Consider the following 24,824-nt stretch of genomic DNA (forward strand, 5'->3'; position numbering starts at 1 on the left):
CCAACATTCACAAACCTACATGTTCCAGCCAACCGAAGAACAACTCACAAATAACTTCTTATTTGGAAATGATCTCCAGTCCAGCAGAATCATTGTGTCTCCTTTGAAACATTGATCCAGCAGGTCAAGCTCACAAAATAGAGAATAGAGTGTCTTCACAAAACGGCAGCCTCCATCCCCAAGCATGCAGAAAGAACAAAGACAATTAGTCTGTCTGCTTCCACTGTCTTTGATCCATTTGAATTCACTGACTTGTATATTGTCATTCTTTCTGGCCAACAGGGTAGACTGGAACCAAAAGCCATAGCACCTAATTAATGTAATTCAGGTATCAAGTTATGACATTTATCAAGAGAGGTTAGATATGGAACATGTAGTGAGTAGGGTAAATAGCACAACATTATTTAAAGGGAAAGGGGAATAGAGGGATAGAATTGGATGAATTATAGCCAGAAGACAATTTTTGTGGAGAATAAATACAAGCATAGATCAATGGGCTGAAATGCCTTTCTGTGGCCTGCAAATACTTTATAATTTTAAACTTGTGTAACACCAAGTTTACGTTGCACAGACCTACCACACATAGTACTTGTGTAAGTGAAAATGCACTCTAACCCCTTCTCTGTAAAAAAAAACATTGTTTTAAGCATCAAATGCTAGAAACCAGTAGCTACAAAGAAAACCAAGAGGATGCACTGAAGCCAGCAGAAAACACAAGTAAAGCAGCCTGAAGCTGCTTGGTGATGAATCTCAGACAGAGAACCTGAGGCATTCACCAAACCAGATGGGTTAGGAACACACAACTGGGCTGCACTGTTTCTTCCACAATGCCTCCAGACACAAGCTTCCACTAAAAGGCCATTGCCCAACTTATCAGCAAGACCAAGAGCCACAATGAACTCTTCCAGCAGTGAGGTTTTGACAGCTAACATTATTGATGGATCTCTGACCACACTCCATCAAAGGTGTCTCTGAAATTGACACTCAAATTCAAAACCACCCATGAACAAAATCAAAGTTGATATTCATAATACAGAAATAACTTACCAGGACTTGAAACATGAAGTGGATCAAATTAGAAGGCCTACCTACTATTATTTAGATATCTATGATTTCCCCTATACAGTTCAATGATCCATTGCATGGTCCAGGTTAATCCTGCCAGGCTCAATGTACGAACTTCCTACCTGTAGAACTGGGAATATTGCAGAACTCTGTGCTGCAAAGTGAGGACTCCATCATGAGTAAACCCACGCAACAAAGGGTAGTGTAAAGGTAAATGCTCCTATTGGTTTAATTCTCTGTCACTGTTGGATTTATACTTATACCTTATACTTTACTGTCGCCAAACAATTGATACTAGAACGTACAATCATCACAGCGATATTTGATTCTGCGCTTCCCACTGCCTGGATTACAAATCGATAGTAAATAATAAAAATTTAAATTATAAATCATAAATAGAAAGTAGAAAAATGGAAAGTAAGGTAGTGCAAAAAGACCAAGAGGCAGCTCCAGATATTTGGAGGGTACGGCTCAGATCTGGGTCAGGATCCGTTCAGCAGTCTTATCACAGTTGGAAAGAAGCTGTTCCCAAATCTGGCCGTACGAGTCTTCAAGCTCCTGAACCTTCTCCTGGAGGGAAGGGAAGAGGGACGAAAAGTGTGTTGGCTGGGTGGGTCGTGTCCTTGGTTATCCTGGAGGCACTGCTCTGACAGCGTGCGGTGTAAAGTGAGTCCACGGAGAGAAGATTGGTTTGTGTGATGTGCTGCGCTGTGTTCACGATCTTCTGCAGCTTCTTTTGGTCTTGGACAGGACAACTTCCATACCAGGATTTTAGGACTTCTGTAAAGAATTGTGTGCAGTTTGACACCCAGGAGAAGTCACACCTTTTGTTGCCACATCAAACCTCCACCTCAGTTCTCATCCAGTGAGCAGAGTAGTTGAAAGCTTGTTAAGATGGCAACTGTTAGCTTTGTACTTATGGGAGCAAATACTTGTTTTAAAATCAATTGCTGCCATCAAGGTTGAATCAAAAATACAGCACCTGGTTGATATTCTGGATTATATTATTGTGTTAAACTGTTCTAGTTGGCTTTGCATTAAAAAAAATTCAATAAGACCCCCATACTGAATGTTTTAAGAGCAGCTTCTTTCCCTCCACCATCATAATTCTGAATGGTTTATGAACATTATTTCATTTTGTAACACATAGTAATACTTGATTTTGCACTGTACTACACCACATACAGTACCTATAAAAAGTATTCACTCCCCTTGGAAGCTTTCATGCTTTTTTTTACAGCATTGAATCACAATGGAATTAATTGGACTTTTTTGACATGTTCAACAGAAAAGGCCTCTTACGTGTCAAAGTGAAAACAGATCTCAACAAAGTGATCTAAATTAATTACAAATATAAAACAAAGTAATTGACTGCATAAGTATTCACTCTTTTCAAGTCAGTACTTAGTAGATGCATCTTTGGCAGCAATTACAGCCTTCAGTCTGTGTGGGTAGGTCTCTATCAGCTTTGCGTATCTGGACACTTCAATTTTCCCCCCATTCTTCTTTACAAAACCACTCGAGCTCTGTCAGATTGCATGGGGATCGTGAGTGGAGAGCCTTTTTCAAAGCCAACTACAAATTTTCAATTCAATTGAGGTCTGGGCTCTGACTTGGCCACTCTAGGACATTTAACTTTGTTGTTTTTAAGCTATTCCTTTGTAACTTTGGCTTTATGCTTGGGGTAATTGTCTTGCTGGAAAACAAATCTTCTCCCAAGTTGCAGTTCTCTTGCAGAATGCATCATGTTTTCTTCATGGATTTCCCTGTATTTTGCTGCATTTATTTTAGCCTTGACCTTCACAAGCCTTCCAGGACTTGCTGCAGTGAAGCATCCCCACAGCATGTTGCAGCCACCACCATGTAGGGATACTGTGTTTTTGATGATGTGCAGTGTTTGGCTCATGTCAAACATAATGTTTAATCTGATGGCCAAAAAGTTCAATTTCAGTTTCATCAGACCATAGAACCTTCTTCCAGTTGACTTCAGAATCTCCCACATGGTTCTGACAAACTCTGAGTTTTTTTTCCAACAGCATCTTTCTCTTTGCCACTCTCCCATAAATCTATGACTGGTGAAGCACCCGGGCAACAGTCATTGAATGTGCTGTCTCTCCCATCTCAGCCACTGAAGCTTGTAACTCCTCCAGAGCTGTTACAGGTCTCTTGCTGGCCTCCCTCACTAGTCCCCTTCTTGCATGGTCACTCAGTTTTTGAGGCTGGCTTGCTGGAGGCAGATTTACATCTGTGCCAGATTCCTTCCATTTCTTGATGATTGACTTAACTGTACTCCAAGGGATACTCAGTGACTTGGAAATTTTCTTGTATTCATCTCCTGACTTGTGTTTTTCAATAACCTTTTCATGGAGATGCTAGGAGTGTTCTTTTATCTTCAAGGTGTAGTTTTTGCCAGGATACTGACTCACTGGCAGTTTGACCTTCCAGACACGTGAATTTTTAATACAATCAGTTGAAACACCTTGCCTGCACTCAGGTTTCCAAAAACAGATCTCCATTTAACTAATTATAAGACCATAAGATATATTGGATCAGAAGTAGGCCATTCGGCCCATCGCGTCTGCTCCACTATTTAATCATGGTCTGATCTAATTCTTCCAGTCATCTTCACTCCCCTGCCTTCTCCCCATACCCTTTGATGCCCTGGCTAATCAAGAACCTATCTATCTCTATCTTAAATACACCCAATGACTTGGCCCCAACAGCCACTCATGGCAACAAATTCCATAGATTTACCACCCTCTAACTAAAGAAATTTCTCCGCATCTCTGTTCTAAATTGGTGTCCTTCAATCTTGAAATTGTGCCCTCTTGTCCTTGGCTCCCCTACCATGTGAAATAACTTTGACATATCTAATCTGTTCAGGCCTTTTAACATTCGGAACGTTTCTATGATCTCCCCTCTCATTCTCCTGAACTCCAGGGAATACAGCCCAAGAGCTGCCAGATGATCCTCCCCATATGGTAACACTTTCATTCCTGGAATCATTCTCGTGAATCTTCTCTGAACCCTCTCCAATGTCAGCATCTCCATTAGACATAGTCAGCATGGCTTTGTCAAAGGCAGGTCGTGTCTTACGAGCCTGATTGAACTTTTTGAGGATGTGACTAAACATATTGATGAAGGTAGAGCAGAAGATGTAGTGTATATGGATTTCAGCAAGGCATTTGATAAGGTACCCCATACAAAGCTTATTGAGAAAGTAAGGAGGCAAGGGATCCGAGGGGACACTGCTTTGTGGATCCAGAATTGGCTTGCTCACAGAAGACAAAGAGTGCTTGTAGATGGGTCATATTCTGCATGGAGGCCGGTGACCAGTGGTGTGCCTCAGGGATCTGCTCTGGGACCCTTCTCTTCATCATTTTTACAAATGACCTGGGTGAGGAAGTGGAGGGATAGGTTAGTAAATTTGAAGATGACACAAAGGTTGGGGGTGTTGTGGATAGTGTGGAGGGCTTTCAGAGGTTACAGTGAGACATTAATAGGATGAAAAACTGGGCTGAGAAGTGGCAGATGGAGTTCAACCCAGATAAGCATGAGGCGGTTCATTTTGGTAGGTCAAATATGATGTCAGAATATAGTATTAATGGTAAGACTCTTGGCAGTGTGGAGGATCAGAGGGATCTTGGGGTCCAAGCCCAGAGGACACTCAAAGCTGCTGTGCAGGTTGATTCTGTGGTTAAGAAGGCATACAGTGCATTGACCTTCATCAACCGTGGGATTGATTTTAAGAGCTGAGAGGTATATGGGATCCTAGTCAGACCCCACTTGGAGTACTGTGCTCAGTTCTGGTCACCTCACTACAGGAAGGATGTGGAAGCCATAGAAAGGGTGCGGGGGAGACTTACAAGGATGTTTCCTGGATTGGGAAGCATGCCCTATGAGAATAGGTTGAGTGAACTTGGCCTGTTCTCCTTGGAGTGACGGAAGATGAGAGGTGACCTGATAGAGCTGTATAAGATGACGAGAGATGTTGATCGTGTGGATAGTCAGAGGCTTTTCCCCAGGGCTGAAATTGCTAACACAAGAGGGCACAGTTTTAAGGTGCTTGGAAGCAGGTACAGAGGAGATGACGGGGCTAAGTGTTTTTACACAGAAAGTGGTGAGTGCGTGGAATGGGCTGCCAGTAACGGTGGTAGAGATGGATACGATAGTGTCTTTTAAGAGACTCCTGTATAGATACACGGAGCTTAGAAAAACAGAGGGCTATGGGTAATCCTAGGTAATTTTTAAAGTAAGTATCTGTTGTGTGCCGAAGGGCCTGTATTGTGCTGTAGGTTTTCTATGTTTCTATCCTTTCTAAAATAAGGAGCCCAAAACTGCACACAATACTCCAAATGTGGTCTCATGAGCACCTTATAGAGCCTCAATATCACATCCCTGCTCTTATATTCTGTACCTCTAGAAATGAATGCCAACATTGCATTCTCCTTCTTTACAACCGACTCAACCTGGAGGTTAACCTTTTGGTATCCTACACAAGGACTCCCAAGTCCCTTTGCATCTCTGCATTTTGAATTCTCTCACCATCTAAATAATAGCCTGCCCATTTATTTCTTCCACCCATGTGCATGAGCATACGCTTTCCAACATTGTATTTAATTTGCCACTTCTTTGCCCATTCCCCTAAACTATCTAAGTCTCTCTGCAGGCTTTCTGTTTCCTCAACAGTACCCGCTACTCCACCTATCTTTGTATCATCGGCCAATTTAGCCACAGATCCATTAATCCAATAATCCAAATCATTGACATACATTGTAAAAAGCAGCAGTCCCAACACTGACCCCTGTGGAACTCCACTGGTAACTGCCAGCCAGCCAGAATAGGATCCTTTATTCCCACCCTCTATTTTCTGCTGATCAGTCAATGCTCCACCCATGCTGGTAATCCCATGGGCTATTATCTTGCTAAGCAGCCCTATGTGTGGCACCTTGTCAAAGGCCTTCTGAAAATCCAAGTACACCACATCTACCGCATCTCCTTTGTCTACCCTGCTTGCAATTTCCTCAAAAAATAGCAGTAGTTTAGTCAGGCAGGATTTTCTTTTCAGGAAACCATGCTGGCTTTGGCCTATCTTGTCATCTCCCTCAGGTACTCCATAATCTCATCCCTAACAATCCATTCCAACTTCCCAATCACTGATGTCAGGCTAACAGGTCTATAGTTTCCTTTCTGCTGCCTCTCCCCCTCCTTAAATAGCAGAGTAACATTTGCAATTTTCCACTCATCTGGTACATTGCCAGAATCTATCAATTCTTGAAAGATCATTTTTAATGCTTCCGCAATCTCTCCAGCTACTTCCTTCAGAACCTGAGGGTGCATTCCATCAGGTCCAGGAGATTTATCCATCCTCAGACCATTAAGCTCCCTGAGCACCTTCTCAGTCGTAATTTTCACTGCACATACTTCACTTTCCTGACACTCTTGAATGCTTGGTATACCGCAGATGTCTTCCACTGTGAAGACTGATGCAAATTACATTCAGTTCTTCTGCTGGTCTCTGGGTCTTTTATTATGTGACTTCTAAAACCAATTGGCTGCACCAGTGATGAGGTGGGTCATTTTAAGGGGAAGTGAATATTTAGACAATCAGTTATTTTGTGTTTTAGATCTGTAATTAATTTAGATTACTTCATAGAGATTGGCTTTCACTTTGACACGAAAGAGTCTTTTTCTTTTGAATAGTGTCAAAAAAGGCAAATTAAATCCTCTGTGATTCATTGTTGTGAAACAATAAAACAAGACTACTTCCAAGGGGGGTGGGTGGATAGGCCCTGTGTGTCAATGATAATTAACCTGATCTGGATCCTTTATTTGATGAAGTAAACAGAGTATATTGTATAATTGCACAAATTTTACATGAATTAGCTGGATGAATTAAATGATTTTATTTTTCTCATTCCATGTTTTCTTCTGACTTCTCAGGTTGGGACTGTTACAGAAAACTTCCAAGCTTTCTTTGATTTATAAATTTCCATCAATAAACAAACAATGCTGCAAAATAAAACATGTCCTGCTCAAAATGTAACCCTAGCTTGAATACTGCGCCAAAGATCTTTAGTATTTTCTTCACTCTGCAATGAATATTTCTTTGACACAGATGGCGGAACTCATTTGGTCAATCAAATTTATACTGGCTCTCCGAGCAATCCCTTTGCCCCATAAATTTTCCAGTAATATACTTCATCTAATGCCTATCAACTCATCCCTAATTCTCCACACACCCATGTTGTAAATTTAATATTTCAGTAATATTTGAGTAATCTTGCATGTATATTGTTTTATTAAGCATTCTAGTTCACTTACATAATTCATGGACTGTATGTATAAATCGTGAATTGCATATATCATCACACTACCAGGTGATTTGTGGTAGCCTCACATAACATAATGTTGACCCACATTTCAGACTCCGTTGCCTTCCTTTGAATTAGTTTAATATTTTGAAGTTACAAAACATAACAGCCCATGTTGTGGGCAATTTACTGTAGTGAATTAACCTATCACCCTGCACAACATTGGGGTGTGGGAGAAAACCAGATCACCCATGGGAAACTTACATAGACACAAGGAGAACATAAACTCCACACAGAAAGCAGATATCATGAGTGAACCCAGTCCTGGAGCTTCGTGGCAGCAACATTACTTGCACACCACCGTGCAGCCCACTGAGCAAGTTATGAAGCCAATGATTTTAGAACTCCAGGATGATGGAACTCATCTAACAGATGAATTATAACAGTAAAGTTTATACTCTAAATGACACTTCAGAAATCGAAACATATCACAAGTAGAAACCATTATCAGTGTTGGGAAAACATGCTGTTAAACTGCTGTGAAAGATAGCAAACAAAACCATCTTAAAATCAATTGTATTACATGAAAACTATTGTTGTAACAGAAATTATGTCACATTTTGGCACCATATGGAAATTGGAAGGGCATTATTGGTCCCTGCTGTGAGTTTTATTGCATTGTTGATCTGAATGTATCAGTATCAGTTGAGTTTTGTAACTCAGGGTCTATATTCATTCAATCTAAATACTCTCCCCTTCTAAATGCATAGCATATTGTTGTATACTGCTTCTGCTTTAGATACCTCATCAAAGTCAGCCTATAATTGAATAGAAAATCAATTTTGGATGGTTTCACAAATACTTGGTTTCAAAACAGAATAAGAAATCCTAGAAATGAATTGACAGTTTCCTCTTTTTTATCCAGTACTCCAGTTTATCAATTAGACTTCTGCCAATAGCTACAAGCTTCTATTAAGGATATCATTGTGACTTTCTTCCAATTGGGAGTGCTGGAGAAAACCATGCCAGACATCAGCATCACCTCATAATAATCTCGATCAGAGTTCTGGATTGCTTGGTTTCTCTGGTGCTGATGGCATAAAGGAGACAACTCGATACATGTGCGCAAACTTGGTGAAGGTGCTTACAAAAGGATGATTTATCACAAGCTATCAAGGAATTGATAAACAAGCAGACACCCCTGACGGCCAGCTCCACGATGCCACCAGAAGCTCAGAGAGCCTGACCAGAAAAACAGTTGCAGAAAATGGTACAGGCTGTCACTGGGGCTTGCATTAGGGTTCCTTTATTACAGGCCATGGTTGTCTCTGTGTTTAAAAATATCTGTGGTCTATCAGCAGCCAGCCTGCCTCTCATCTATTTCATGAAACAACAGGTAACTCAGGTTACAACAGGAGTATCAGGTGATATTCTATTGCTGAGTGCAAATGTCACACTTATCTACAGGGAGCGACTGTTCTGAAATGTGTCTGACTCTTAAAGTAAGAAGAAAGAAGGGAAAAAGGACATTTTAAAACTTTTTTCAGTGCCATCTGATTGCAATCTATCAGCCGTCACTCTCTCCTCTGAGTCTGAGCGTTGTGGGTTCATGTTTCACTCCGCAGACTTCAGTGGTAAATCTAGGCTGAATCTTGAATGAAAGCAATGGGATCTTAAATTGAGGTCTTTTTTTCCTGATTTGTTGACACAACATCAAAAGAGATGAGGGCTTACATCCAGTGTCCTGAACCAAAGCTATATCTCAACGAAAACCAAATACAGAATACCTCATCATTATCACACTGATGTCTGCGAAAGCTTCCCATGCACAAATCGACCCTCGATAAGACTTAAAATATTGTACTCATTGTCAAACCCTTTTGAGCCATAATGAAAAACAAGCCTTTCTTTGTTCTGCACAAACAAAACTAATGTCTCTGAACAGACAACTGGGCTGACAGGAAGGTTAATTGGAGAAAAGAAAGAACTGAATCAAAATGAAATAAGTCTCATAGCGCACTGAGAGACCACATTGCAAAGTTAATAGAAAATTAGCACAGTTTCAGTTTCTTAATGAGAAACCAAGATTAGTAAACCTGGAGTAGGTGAGGAACAGAAGGTCATGTTTTTGAATGCAGGGCACATAGTTATACACTGAGGAAAATCCTGCAGTACAATAGTTTAGAAAAAATGATAGCCAATTCTCCCTGGAGGACATCATGGGTTGTTTTCAATATTACAAGGTTCGATCAATAACATCTTTCAGACATGAGTGATGATGAACAGCAGCTTAGACTGATAGTCAATTCCACAGCTCTTCAGAAGGCCACTGTGGCACAGCACTTACCTGGTACTGTGCTTCGTACCCTTAACGCAATCTGCTCATGGCTATCAAGACCACATGTGGGCTGATTGATCTTTTCAGGGGATTTTACTCAGATGGAGGATAAATTCTCGGTGAAGTGCATTGTGAGGATGAAGTAATTTCACAGCATTGTCAGCAAGCTGTGAGCAAAAACTTCACATTTTCAGCTATAGATTAACCATCTGACAACTGTGAAACAGCTAAGTGACTGTATTTCCTGCAGGTACTCCTCACAAGTAAAGAGACGCAACTCTCTTGAATAGTAACTGCTAACACCTGATTGCTATAGATTGCTATTCCTTGCTTCTGAAAGTGGAGAGAAAATAAACACATAGTTGGCATTCAAATACGTTAATACAAGTTGTAGGTGGTGCTTCATATTTTTACTGTTAATTTCTGTTAATGACAGCATTAACCAGCATTAATATGGTGCCATTAGACTTCTGATAAGTCTCTTGAGAAACAAAACAGGAAATGAAAAATTGATTCTGACCAAAAAATTATTTAGAGAAGCAGAAATATAGGGGCATCTTAAGGGCTAAGAGGTTTTTGGAAAGGATTCAAGATGCTAAGGTCTTGACAGCTGAAGCCATGGTAGAAAGTGGTAAAAATTAAGTTGGGTTAAATAATCAGAAGGGGGAAAGTAACTTGGGATGACTTGGCAGTTGTGGAGAGTTTTGATCAGAAAAAAAACCAAGGAATGTTTAAAATGGAGGGATTTGGGGATCTGGATCCCTTGTAGGTAAGAAGCAGTGTGCAGAACTTGCTTTCATTCAGGAATCAGATGAGGGGAAATCGATAATGCAATAAAATTTACTGATGTCTGTAGGTTCTGTTTAAATTGGAAAACTATCACTTCACTGGAGCTGAATACGATGCCCACAAAGGAAGATTTGTTTGTGCCATAGTGGATGGGGAGGGAAGGTGTGGTGGAGGGTAAACTCATCTAAGATCAGGGAAAATATTCATTAGAATGAGGCATTAAAAATGAACCAAAATAAAACAGAAGATTGGGTAAAGACGACATGAGAGGAAAAACTTGCATCATCAGATTAACAGAAAATGTTGGAAGCTTTTAATAGCTCAGGCAGCTTCGGGAAGAAGATGCATGGTTAGTACTTCAGGCCTGAGATCCTTCAGTGGGGAAGAGTTAATTTCAATGGAATGAAAAGACACGTGCCCCAGGAATGTTTAAGAAAAACATAAGAGTTATTGTCAGGCAAATCATAAACACGAGAAAGTCTGTAGATGCTGGAAATCCAAAGCAACACACTCACAATGCTGGAGGAACTCAGCAGGTTGGGCAGCAGCTATGGAAAAGAATGAACGGTCACATCATCAGGGCTGCCAGGCATAACTGTGTTTATATGGTTCAGGCACATTCTCATAGAGAAGAAGAAAGGGCAAGTAAAGAGAGAACTCCCAGGAAGAGCAGAGCAGGAAATAAAGGACAGGCAATTAGTTTATTAATACAAATGAAAACCAGATTATAAATGGTTCTTTTATAACGTTAGAATAGGAAATGTTAGAAAAGAAAAAGGACAAAGGGAACTGTGACAAGTGGGAACAAACAAAAGTGGAAATCCAGAAATTTCAATAGGCATGCAAGCAGAGAAGTGAGGATGGGAGTGATCAGGGACCTAAATGGAGATGCTTGTGCATGAATCACGAAATGTCAGCTGGAAAGTGTAGCAAATAGTAAGGAAGGCAAGTGACAAATAATTGGCATAATTATACAGGGTAGTGCTGAGGCCACACCTAGAGTACTGCGTGCAGTTTTGGTCTTTTTATTTTAGGAAGAAAATACTGACTATGGAGGTGTTTCAAAAGATATTAATTCAGCTACTTGCTGGATGGATTATTCTATTGTGTGTTGCTCTATCATGAGCAAACAATGGAATTACACCTATGTTCTTTGAAGTGTAGATGAATGGGGAGTGATCTTACTGAAACATACAAGTTCCAGAGGGGGACATCACAGTAGAGATGCTTCCATTAGTGGGGGAGTATTGAGTGCGATGGTACACTGATAAGATTAGGGATCCCATACTTAAGAATGTAAGAACTCTTCGCAGAGGATGATGAGCCTCTGGAATTCTCTACCCTCAAGGACAATGGAGGATAAATCACTAGGGGCATTTGTAGAGGAGGCAGATAAATTTCTGAAAAGTGACCTCATTGACAGCTTTGGGGAACAGATGCAGAAGAGGAGATGAGGCCTGGGGAAGATCACCCATGATCATATTGAATGACAAGGCAGACTTGAGGAGCCAAGTAACCTATTCTTGTTCTAATGCTCTTATGTACGTACATAGGGGCAGAAGTACTTAATGAATACATTTATGGTCTCTGCATGAAAAATGCTGCTGGGGTTTCAGCAAAAGAAGAAGTGACAAAAGGGACAAGGAGGAGGAATAAGAAAGGAGAGCTTTACTTAAAGTGGATAAGCCGCCTATTGCAAACACAATACACTGTAAACTCACGAAGGGTCTCGGCCCGAAACGTCGACTGTACCTCTTCCTAGAGATGCTGCCTGGCCTGCTGTGTTCACCAGCAACTTTGATGTGTGTTGAAGGAAGAAGGTAATTGCAGAAATATTGCCCATTATCTTCCAAACATCTGATGGTACAGGTAATGGGGCTGCAGAACTGTAAATGCTATACCCTATTCACTAAAAAGGCTGTAGGGATTAATTCAGTAACTACAGACCCATCCATTTAATCTCAGTGGCAGAGGAACTTTTACAAATGTTAAGAGAAGTGGATTGATTTCAGAAAGCCAGCATGGATTTATTTTAGGAAAGTCATGTTTAAATAATAAGTTTCTGATGAGGTCTCAGAAGGTTGATGAGGGAAATATGGTTCCAGTGATGTAACTGGACTTCTAAAGGGCTTTTGATATACTGACACATAATAGGCTTGTCATCAAAGATTGGTTTAGGTAATACAAGAGGTTGCAGCAGCATAAACAGACAGTGGATAAGTGACAGGAAACGGAGAGTGGCAGCAGACAGTTTTTATTTAAACTGGAGGTAAGTGTACAGTGTTGTCTCTTGGGGTTGGTACTGAGATCACCACTGTCTTTAATATATTAAAGAGGGTGTAAGAGGCATGTTTTCCAAATCTGCAGGTGATCCAACACTTGGAAGCATAATGAACTGTAAAGCAGATTATAAAACACATTGCTTCAGGAGGAGATAATCATACAAATGACATGGAGAAAAACGTAACAGATCGAATTTAATACTGAAAACTGAATAATATATTGCAGTTTGGTAAGAAGAAAGGAGAGATGCAACATAAACTGTTGTAAAAGGATACCGGAGCAGATAGATCTGGCAGTGTGTGTGTAAGTTATTGGATGTGGCAGGAAAGGCTGAAAAAATAGTGAAAAACATCCAGGGTCCCTGGCTTTCACATAAAAGCTTAATGTATAGAGCTAAAAAAAAGTCAGGACAAACTTCAAGACTAAGCCAGCACTACTCCCTGTTACTATTGACGGTGAGGATGTGGATGTCGTGAGGACCTGTGGGTACCTGGGAGTGCACCTGGATGACAGACTTGCGTGGAGCACCAACATAGAGGCTATGTACAAGAAGGGTCAGAGTCACTTCTATTTCCTGAGGAGACTGAGGTTCCTTGGAGTATGCAGGCCTCTCCTTCACATATTCTACCAGTCTGTTGTCGCCAGTACAATCTTCCATGCTGGGACAATGGCATCAACACAGCTGATGCCTACAGACTTAATAAACTGATTAGAAAGGTTGGCTCTGTTAACAGGAGTCAAACTAGATACACTGGAGGCTGTAGTAGAACAAAAGACCCTGGCAATTCTGGACAATGTTTCTCACCCTCTGCATGCCACCTTGGCTGAACAGAGGAGTTCTTTTAGTAATAGACTAAGACAACTGTGCTACTCCAAAGTTTCTCTTCTAATATTTGTGTATTTGTGCACTTGTAATGCTACTGTGATACTGTAATTTCCTTTGGGATCAATAAAGTATCTATCTATCTATCTAACTAAAGGAAACTGGTTTGCCTACAAGGGGAACATTGTTTCTGGATCTGGATACCATATTTGAGAATAGCTGTGAATGCTTTATGGGGTGCAGATTCAGATTAACTTAACAGATGTGCATCAAAGCACACAGAGAAATGCACTCTTTGCATTAACAACCAATACACATAATGATATGTACAGGGTAGCCTGCAAGTGTTGCCACACATTCTGGCACAAAGTCAACACAAAAGCAACACAACATAGAACAGACACCAACATGAGCAGCAGCGCAAAAACAACAGAATAAAAACAAAACAACAGTAAAAACAAGCCCTTTTCATACCCCCCAACCAGCTGTATATTTACTATTTCAGTAATATCTGAGTAATATTGTATATTGTTCAATTAAGCAGTTTTTGTTGTTTACATAATACATTATGGTTATATGTAAAAATATGTGAATGGCATACGTTACGATGCCAACATGTCATATGTGCACACCTTGCTAAAAGTGAAAACTAAATTTACACGCGTTTCTTGGGCTCCCTTGTTTTTCATTTGATTAGTTTTGTGTTTTGGAGTTACAAAAGCGTAACAGTGGTGATGAGGAAGTTTTAAATGAGCCAGAGATGACTACCTACCTGTTGAAGTTCAACGAGACATTAGAGTTTAAAAAAAAAGCACAGTGAAACAGTTGAGTAAAAAAAGTGTGCAGCAAGTGATCCTTCGGGAAGGAACAGAGATGGCCGCATTAAAAAAAATGGTAGAGAATGGATGAAATTATGGGTTCATAAACAGTGAGTACCAGGTGACAATAATAATAATAATAAAAAAGCAGAAATAACTAGCTACATTGGAAATATAGACATGTTCAATTGCACAAGAGATAATTAGCTGATGTACATTGAAAGGATTGAACAGTATTTTGAAGCAAATGAAACAGCCAATGAAAAGAAAATGATAGTTTTGCTGAGTGCATCAAATGGAAGAGCATGCAGTTTACTTAGAGGTTTGACTGGTCTAAACAAAACCAGCTGAAATGAGCTTTACTGATATTGTCAAAGTAATGCAGGAACATTTAGGACTGAAACCATTGTTGTTTTCAGAATGCTTTATAAGTTTCATAAGTGGAATAAAAAGGAAGGGGAGTCTATTTCAGATCAGGAGATTGACTAGCTGCACTGTTTTTACATGGAGCTAGCACTGACTTGATGGGCTGAGTAGTCTTTTTCTTTAATTTTTGTTCTGCTCTATATATTCAAAGAATAATTTAAAAATATCTCCTGAGGAACTGCTTCATTTATACATTCCTGTGTTTAGCAGGCCTGTAAGCACAAAGGATATGTAGTCAAACTTAGTAGAAGACATTCCACCTCAATTTCATTCAATGGTGGAACAGGATGGAGGAACTGAATGGTCTTCTCCTGTTTCAAGGTTTTCTTACATTTTTAGGGTGATCTTTCAATTTCTTTGTGGGGTCAAGGGTAATAACTAATTAAGACCTTATAGCTTGGTCTTTTTCTGGGGTTGCTGCTTGGCAACTAAGCGAAAACCATGGCAAAATAACAGTGGGGTCTGAATGCAATCTTTGGATCTCGATTCCCTTATTTCTACTAGACCTTCACTGCCAGAACTGAAGCTTTCTGAAATGTTACTCGAGTCTCATTAATAAAAATTAAAACCAGACACAATGACTATCTACGGCATTGTAGAATCACAATTTTTTAAACTCCTCCTTTTCCCCTTGTTTTTATTAGGACAAGATTGAGGCGCAAGTGTCAGAGACTTCTGGGATAGCAAAACGATGACAGTGATTTAAAACGACACCATCGGAATGCTTACATAAGGGTTGTACAGAAGGCTGAAGGAAAGCAAAGAAAGTCAACGTGGGAACAAGGTGAATGTGGGATTAATTTGAGACTGTGGAATGTGGATGAGGTGCCACTGAGCACATCTACAAGGAGCACTGCCACGAGGGAGCAGCATCTATCATCAAAGACCTCTACCATGCTCTTTTCTCATTGCTGCCATCAGGAAGGAGGTACAGAAGCCTTAGGTTCTACATCAGCAGATTTAGGAACAGTTATTACGCTTTAACCATTAGGCTCCTGAATCAGCGTGGGTAACTTCACTCACTTCAACTCTGAACTGATTCCACAACCCATGGACTTACTTTCAAGGACTCTACAAATCATATTCTCAGAACTATTTATTTATTGTTATTTGTTTTTTTTTTGCACAGATTGTCTTCTTTTGCACATTGGTACTTCATCAGTTTTTGTGTGTTGGTCCTCTTTGATTCTGTTGTATTTCTTTGTTTTACTATGAATGCCTACAAGAAAATGAATCTGAATGGTATTTGGTGAAATATATGTACTTTGATAATAAATTTACTTTGAACTTTAGAACTACAGCTTATGTGACGAATCCATTGCAGTGGAGTTTATGTGGGACAGATATCCTGCGTTAGAACATATATGTGATTTTACATAAAGGTAATTGTTCAAGCATTTCCATCTCATTGGTCCTCCAACATCATTACAATGGACTTTCAGTTGAGGAAATGCTAGACAAAAATATGATGGTCAATGAAATTGGAATAAACTTTGATGGATGAAGAGCTATTGACGTAGAGCCGTTGCCTCTCAGAGTTGTAGATCCAGGTTCAATCTTGTTTGTGGGTGCTGTCTCTGTGGGATTTGCACGTGATCATCTGGGTTTCCTCCAGATGCTTTGGTATCCTCCCACATCCTAAAGTTGTGAGAGTTGCCGTGCTAATAAAATGACAGTAGTGTGAAAGCAAGTGGTACAAATTGGGGGTTAGGGGAAGGAGTTTGCAGTGGGGAGAAGTTGCTAAAGATATGGAGAGAACAGAGATTTCAGGATTAATGGAAGGTTACTGAAAATGGGTGGTGGGTATTTTGCGTAACTCAGTGGGTCAAAGGACGTGTTTTAGTGCTGCATATCTCTATGACTATGATTTGTGTGGAAGCCAAAAGATAGACCCGTAGGTTGTACACCTGATTCTGTTTGGCAAATATTTTGCACATAATGTCAGATAAGCTACTGGGGTAGGGGAATTGGGCAATAATTCTGCACCAGCCTTCCATAGCTGCATTCCTGAGAGATGGGAGCTAATACAGGGCAGTTATTAAAATAATTCATTTGGTGATCATTATGCTTGTCTTTCCTTTTATAACCTTGGTTATAATATTATCCCATGACCATTTTTCTTTAAGTGTGATCTTTTGTTGCTGTATTTTATATCAATAAAGTTGTTTTTGTGCACAAGTTCTTTCCAATTCCAAGCCACTTATTCCCACCATAAAGGGATCTTCAGCATCCTACATCATTGATGTAATAATAACTTGGTAACCATTAACTCCACATGTAATCTGCTTATTAATTTTTCAAACTTATGCAAGTATTCATTGGAAAATCCACATGGTGAAGATGAGAGTAGGACTATGCTATTATAACCTCAAATGTGTTAAACCATTCAATGAGATCATAGGTGATCTGTAATCAAACTCTATATCCTTCCCTTTGCTCCAAATCCTTTAATACTTTCGTTTATCAAAACATCAATTTCAAACTTGAAGTTAATAATTCATTTCAAAGGACATCTTCGGACACCTTGTGCTGTTTCTGAACTTCGCTCCCAAAAGTTGGGCTTTGCTCCTGATCCGATCCTCCCCATTCAGTGCAAATAAATAAGATCACAGAATCATACAGTATGGAAACAGGCTATTCAATCCATCTAGTCCAGACCGACCAGTGGGCATCCACCTATTTTAATCCTATCGCTTTATCCTCCAGGCCCAAGTGATTCTAGTGCTCACTTCATAAATGCAATCAGCAGCCCAACTTCAGTCACTCACCCTCAGGCAGTGCACTTTAGTTCACTTATGCTGTTTCCTTTCTATAGTTTGAATAATTCAGTGAAAGCATTCTCAGTCTATTTTTGTATTAACCTATAACAACTTTTCCAAATAAAGGAAGGAAAATTTATTTCCCCCAAAATGCAATTCTTGACATCAATTATATGCATAAAATTAACATCAATGTGATCACTAGGTATGATTGACAGCAGAATTACTCAATCATCTCCATTCCACCTGTCTGGGGCATTGTCATTTTATACCACTCTACACAACAGTGGTCTCTTTATGTTTCATTGGTTGACAGCTAGTTGGAAGAATGAAGCACACCACTTTAAATTGTCCAGCATTACATTGTTACTGTTTTCATGCATTGATCATTCCTCCATATTATTGATAGCTATATATTCATATGAATTTAACAGCTTCTGTTCTTACACCTTTTTGTAACAGCATTTTCAGTTTTGCCAAGGTTAAGGAAACAGACACTTAGATATATCACCAAAAGCTGTAGGTTTGTGTGAATTCCAACCCTATTAAAATTAATAGGGTAGGAGATATTCTTTTATTTCATTTCACAGTGAGATGCACAAAAAAGGTGTTATATTCCCCCTCACCAATAATAGTGCTTGTCTTTGCAAGTAAGTGACAGGCCAATTCTGCTGCCCTGATATACTGTAGGATATGTGTGTTGATGTTATGATCTGTAAAACCAGTAGAAGAAATTGTTAAGTGGTACTTGTTCAAGTCAGTCATCTGAAAAGTAATAATGCATTGAAAGTGGTTTGTATTTCAGGCAAAAGAACAAAGATTTTCTGTGCCATTTGAGAAAAAGTAAACAATTCTATTGTTGAGATCTGACTTGCACTTTCAGAAAGGTTGTTATATTTAAAATCCCCTTTTGTGTCGATGTTAATAGGCTAGTCTTAATTATCCCATTATATCGGTTAATGACAAAAATAATCAATGGGGAGTTGATGGGCCTGTACGAGAAACAATAAGTTGTAGACAATAAGGAAATAAGGAGAAGGGGAGATAGAAGTAATAGGCTTCATGCCCTGGGAGCCAGCGTGGATCCCATGGGTTGAATAGCATCCTGTGTCATTAAAGTTATGGACAAGAAAAAGTCCAACTAAAATGTTTTCTTTAATTATATTGAGGTATATTTTGATAACTTCCCATGCACCGATTCAACAATATTTAGAGTTCCCAAAATTATTTTATGCCATGGGCCCCTACCATTAACAAGAGGGTCTGTAGACCCCAGTGTGGGAACCCCTGATTAAGAGGATTCTAAATCATGATATTTTATCCTGACCAGAAACAAAGTAAAATGCCACTTTGGTATATTGTCAAGGGTTTCAGATGATCTCAAAATGACTTTGTGTGCTCCAAACTGAAAATGAAACTATTGAGTTTTTGATATATATTCACTATAAGCATTACAGTCCTGGACATTGTGAAAAGGAGTTAATTATTTATTAATTTAGAAAGGATTGCATAAACTAGCAGAGTGTAGCTTGTAAACCAATTTAAAACTAGTCCACCTATTGCAACATTTGGCAGAGCCATAATGTTTACATACTTGCTTTCCTCACACAATGGTTTTAAAACAGATTCACTCACACTATTATTCTTAACATTGTGGCAAAGTAAGAAATGTTAGTGAATCTGATTATCACCGAATGGCAACAATTGATGTGCTAACCTGGTCCTCAAAGGCCAGATATTTCATTCATTAAGTATACTTTATTCTGTACTTTATTATTAGTTTAAGTTTGCAAACTGCTAAGTGTGTTTTTAAATGTTGCTACTGTAATGAAAGAATTTCCCACTTGGGATCAATAATTTGTTATTATTATTATTCAGCCAAGTGAAAAGTAGTCACCGTCTCATTTTTGAACATGCCCATGTTTCAGGAACCTCATGAGAAGCAGGATTCCCAACCCCCAAGGATATCCAGACCAGTCATCACCTCCACTGCTACTCCAGTTGAGGTCATCTAAGTCACAATAGCCAAAGGTTTGAATCAGAACGGCTGTTTGCATTTCAATACACACGAGACTGAAGATGCTGGAATCTGGAGAAATAAACAACCTGCTGGAGTCCAGATGCAGGATTGAGAGTTCCTTTCTACCCATGGCTTCTGCTCAGCCTGCTGAGTTCCTTCAGTAGGTTGGTTGTAGCTATTCGCATTTAATGCAATTACTTTCATGTAATGAATTGCCTCGAGATGCCTCAGAGCCATGATTTTAGAATCATGATAGTGTAGAAAACTATTTATGCTAACTCTTTGATATTAATCCTTTTTTTTTGCTTTTTCCCTTAGTCTTGCAGTTTTGTTCATATTTACTCTAAACCCCTCAATAATATACTTGAATTAAGTCTGCTCTTTTCTGACTAAGAAAGCAATCTAGTGTATTCAATTTTCATGGATGAAATTTCCAATATTATCCACATCTTTATTAAACTCTTCTGCACCCTCTTAGCACAATTAAATTTTGTTCATTAGTGACCAGAACTGTAGACTGGAACTGTGCTCTAACTTGTTATATGAACAGTTCCAGCATCATCTGCCTGCTTCTGTTCTATACTGAGGTTAACAACGTAAAGCAATTTATTCTGTCTGCCTTTGGGAATATCTTATAAACCTGCCTTGTTACCTTTAGAGATCTTTGGACATGCACACCAAAATATCTGGTTCGTCCACTTAATATCCTCCAAAAGCAAGGATGTAATGTTAAGGCTTCATAAGGCACTGGCGAGGCCTCATTTGGAGTATTGTGAGCAGTCTAAGAAAGGATGTGATGACATTGAGAGGGTGGGGAAGTCTAAGGCCAGAGGACACAGCCTCAGGACAGAGGGATGTCCATTAAGACGAAGATGAGGAGACAGTGGTGATCTCTGGAATTTATTGCCACAGGTGGTCGTGAAGACCAAGTCATTGGGCTTATTTAAGGCAAAGATTGATAGATTCTTGAATAGTGAGGGCATGAAGGGATACGGGGAGAAGGTAGGTGCTTGGGACAGAGAGGGAAATGGATCAGACATGATGAAAAGGCAGAGCAGACTCAATGGATCAAATGGTCTAATTCGGCGCCTACATCTGATGGTCATATTGTGTAAACCCTTGCGGTGTTATACCTTCACAAATGTACTACTATACACTTTTTTGTACTACATTTCATTTGCCACTTTTCAGCCCAAATGACAATCCTCCTATTGAGTAAAACTCTCCTCCTCACTGTCAATCACAAAGCTGATTTTGTGACATCAGCAAATTGCTTTTTTATGACTCCTACATTTAAGTTTAAATCATTCATAGATATTACAGTAAGCAAAAGGACCAAGAGCTGAGACCTGTGAAACCTAGGTCATAAGAGTCTTCCAGTCATAAAAACAACCATTACCTTTTGCTTCCTGCCACTAAGCCAGTTTTGGATCCTAATATCACTCTCTCTTTATCCCAAGGGCTTTTATCTTTTCTGTGGTTGGCTCTTGTCAAAAATCTTGTTAAAAGCTTTGAGACAATAGCAAACATGCTGCCTTTATCAATTTTCCTTATTACCTCTTCACGATCTTCAACCAATCGCCAAAGTACCTTCCCTTAACAGAAAGTACTTTAACTAATGATTGAAGATTATTAGACAGGAATGCTGACTATTCCTGATTAACCATGCCTTTATGAATAAAGGCATATACTGGTCTTTAGAAGGGATCGAGAAGATCTGAACAACATTAGCTCTCTTCCGGTTCTCTTGCGCCTTTCTTGCAGTCAGGAAGGATTGATAATTGATCTTCTGGACCCTTAAGGTTTCCTCCCTTCCCTCTTTAAAGGCTTGAGCATTGAGCTTAGTGACTTATAGACTTTTAAAGAAGTGACACCCCTGTTTACTTCCTCTTACAATGCTTATCCCATTCAATATTTCACATTATTTCACTTTTAACTATAACATTAATGTCATACCCTTTCTTTGTGAAGTTGCCAAGTATTAAGAATCTTCCAGCTTTTCCACCTTCACATACAGGCTGTCTTTTTAATCCCTAATAAATCTTATGTTTTCTTTGTTACCTGCTTTTTCCTTATAAAATATTACATGTTGTCTGATTTTGCTTGTCAACATATTTTTGTACACTCTGCACAACAGTCCTACTGAAGGGTTTCAACCCAAAACGTCGACTGTACTCTTTTCCATAGATGCTGCCTGGTCTGCTGAGTTCATCCAGCATTTTGTGTGTATTGGTCGGATTTCCAGCATCTGCAGATTTTCTCTCGTTCATACACTCTACTTGTTTTTCGCAAAGTCTGCTCCAGAGGACTGGGCGGATGAGATCCAAATGCAGAGAGCAGAAGGCATGGCAAGGCAGAGAAGACATCATGGTCGTCCACTGCCATCAAGGAAGACCCCAGTTTTTGGTTTGTTCGTACCACTGGACCCGGACTTCTGAGATTAGGAGAGTGGAACTGCCCCAGTGCAATGGTTTTTCCACTTTAAAAACTCTCCCACACATCATCTTTGGACACAATGGACAACCACCACTTATTTTCCTAATTTAACTCCTACATGTTCTTTACTTGTCTTCACTCTTATTATACATAGCTTCTATTATTTTTTTCACTTTTACTCATTGCACCTTGTTATCAGGTTGCTCATGTAGTCACAACTTTTTACTTGGTGGAAACAGATTTGCATCGAATCTCTTCCTTAAACTTCTTCCATTTGCCCTGAGACTGATTTATCTTCCAGGAGCCTTGTCCAGCACATAGTTAACGTTTCAGGACCAGGCCCTTCAACAGAACCAGTGATAATGAAAGATCCTGAAATGTTAAATGTTTCTTTTTTTTTACAAAAGCTACCTGACCTTTTGAACAGCTCCAGCATTTTCTGTTTATATTTCAGATTTTCAGTATCAGTAATTTTTTTGATTTTTTAAAAAATTTTGTATCTTCATTTTGCTAAATCACTTCACAGTTTGGAAAAATGAATTTATCCCATCCAATTTATTTACCTTTACTCCAATTTTGTTTTCAATAATAGTGATTTTATAATCATGTATTGATACTGTAATCTGCCCAGGTTTGAGAAGTTGTAGAACCTGGGCCTCTGCACCTCCCTCTGCAATTGGATCCTTGACTTCCTAACCGGAAGACCACAGTCTGTGTGGATTGGTGATAACATCTCCTTCTCGCTGACGATCAACACTGGCGCAGCTCAGGGGTGTGTGCTTAACCCACTGCTCTATTCTCTGTATACACCTGACTGTGTGGCTAGGCATAGCTCAAATACCATCTATAAATTTGCTGACGATACAACCATTGTTGGTAGAATTTCAGGGGGTGACGAGAGGGCATACAGGCGTGAGATATGCCAACTAGTGGAATGGTGCCGCAGCAACCACCTGGCACTCAATGTCAGTAAGACGAAAGCGCTGATTGTGGACTTCAGGAAGGGTAAGATGAAGGAACACATACCAATCCTTATAGAGGGATCAGAAGTGGAGAGAATGAGCAGCTTCAAGTTCCTTGGTGTCAAAATCTCTGAAGATCTAACCTGGTCCCAACGTATCGATGTAGTCATAAAGAAGGCAAGACAGCGGCTTTACTTCATTAGGAGTTTGAAAAGAATTGGCATGTCAACAAATACACTCAAAAACTTCTATAGATGTATCATGGAGAGCATTCTGACAGGCTGCATCACTGTCTGGTATGGAGGGGCTACTGCACAGGACTGAAAGAAGCTGCAGAAGGTTGTAAATCTAGTCAGCTCCATCTTGGGCACTAGCTTACAAAGCACCCAGGACATCTTTAGGAAACGGTGTCTCAGAAAGGCAGTGTCCATTATTAAGGACCTCCAGCACCCAGAACATACCCTTTTCTCACTGTTACCATCAGGTAGGAGGTACAGAAGCCTGAAGACACACACTCAGCAATTCAGGAGCAGCTTCTTCTCCTCTGCCATCCAATTCCTAAATGGACATTGAAGCTTTGGATATTACCTCACTTTTTAAAAAATATATACAGTATTTCTGTTTTTGCACATTTTGAGAAATCTATTCAATACACATAATTGATTCACCTGTTTATTTATTATTGTTTTATTTTATTTATTATTTTTTCTCTCTGCTAGATTATGTATTGCATTGAACTGCTGCTGCAGAGTTAACAAATTTCACATTACATGCCGGTGATAGTAAACCTGATTCTGAAAGTAAATCTAGAATCGCTTTCCTCTTGTGGGCTGCTTTGTACTGGTTTAAAACGTTTTGCTGATTACAATTTAAGAAGTCTGTGTCCTCTATGTCTTTTGCACTGTCTGTTTTAGTAGTAACCACTGTTACTACTGCGGCAATTAATTTTATACCTTTCCAAAATTTGTCCAGAAATTTCATCTTCTCTCTGTCAGAATGTTGGAACTCTACAGCACACTCTTCACAGTTCAAATGCACCCGTTTTACATTCTTTACTTCAACCCATATCACTTCATTTGATGCTTGTTCTACCATATTATCCCTTCTCACAGTTTGTCTGGTTTGCCATAATAATGATAACACCATTTTCCATTCATCCACCTGTGACTTAAGTTCATCTTATTTGTTCACTATACTACTTGCATTGTAAGTATACATCATTTAAACAGAACCAGACCCTGCTTATTTTCCCAACTTTACTTGCTTTGCCTGCCAGACTCTCTCATAATTTCCTGTCCTTCCTTTCAAATTATGCTTTTTATTGTCCTCTTGGAATATATGTTCAGTTTCCTCGCACCCCACCTCCCCGTGAAAAACTGCCCAATGGCATTTGTAAATGCAGAGTGAGTGAGATGGTACAGGATGAAAAGGTTCAAGCTCATGAAACACTGCCACCAGTCTGACCTGCTCAGGTTTCACCTTTCCCCAAACTGGCTGTGAGGGCTTTTGAGCCTGAATCCCTTCCTCCTTCACCCTGTCTCCAGCCATACATCGATCTGCATTACCTTCCTATTTCCATATTAACCTGACATTGGGGAGCAATCAGAGGGATAACTATCTTCAAGATTCTGCTTCTTAATTTCTTCCTTAACTCCTTAAAATTTCCCTCAGCCCTTTGCTTTCCTATGTCTTTGAAATCAATAAGGGCCACAAACTCTGTGTGTACCTCTCCATTTTGCTCCAAAATGTTGCTTGGTGACCATGGCATTGTAGAGGCAAAATGCCATACTG

The 24,824-nt window shown here is 39.6% G+C and overlaps 1 protein-coding gene across 1 annotated transcript in view; it reads left to right on the plus strand.

Annotated features, from left to right (window-relative positions):
• The window catches only part of kif16ba (kinesin family member 16Ba), a 231,279-nt gene extending 215,199 nt beyond the window's left edge, over positions 1–16,080 (plus strand). The window contains exon 28 of the mRNA XM_072265464.1: positions 15,501–16,080. Coding sequence (XP_072121565.1) covers positions 15,501–15,502 — 2 coding nt within the window. The 3' untranslated portion in view covers positions 15,503–16,080. The remainder of the gene's footprint in view (positions 1–15,500) is intronic.
• Positions 16,081–24,824: the final 8,744 nt, after the last annotated feature.

The sequence above is a fragment of the Mobula birostris genome, chromosome 8 (assembly GCF_030028105.1).
Source record: "Mobula birostris isolate sMobBir1 chromosome 8, sMobBir1.hap1, whole genome shotgun sequence".
NCBI lineage: Eukaryota > Metazoa > Chordata > Chondrichthyes > Myliobatiformes > Myliobatidae > Mobula > Mobula birostris.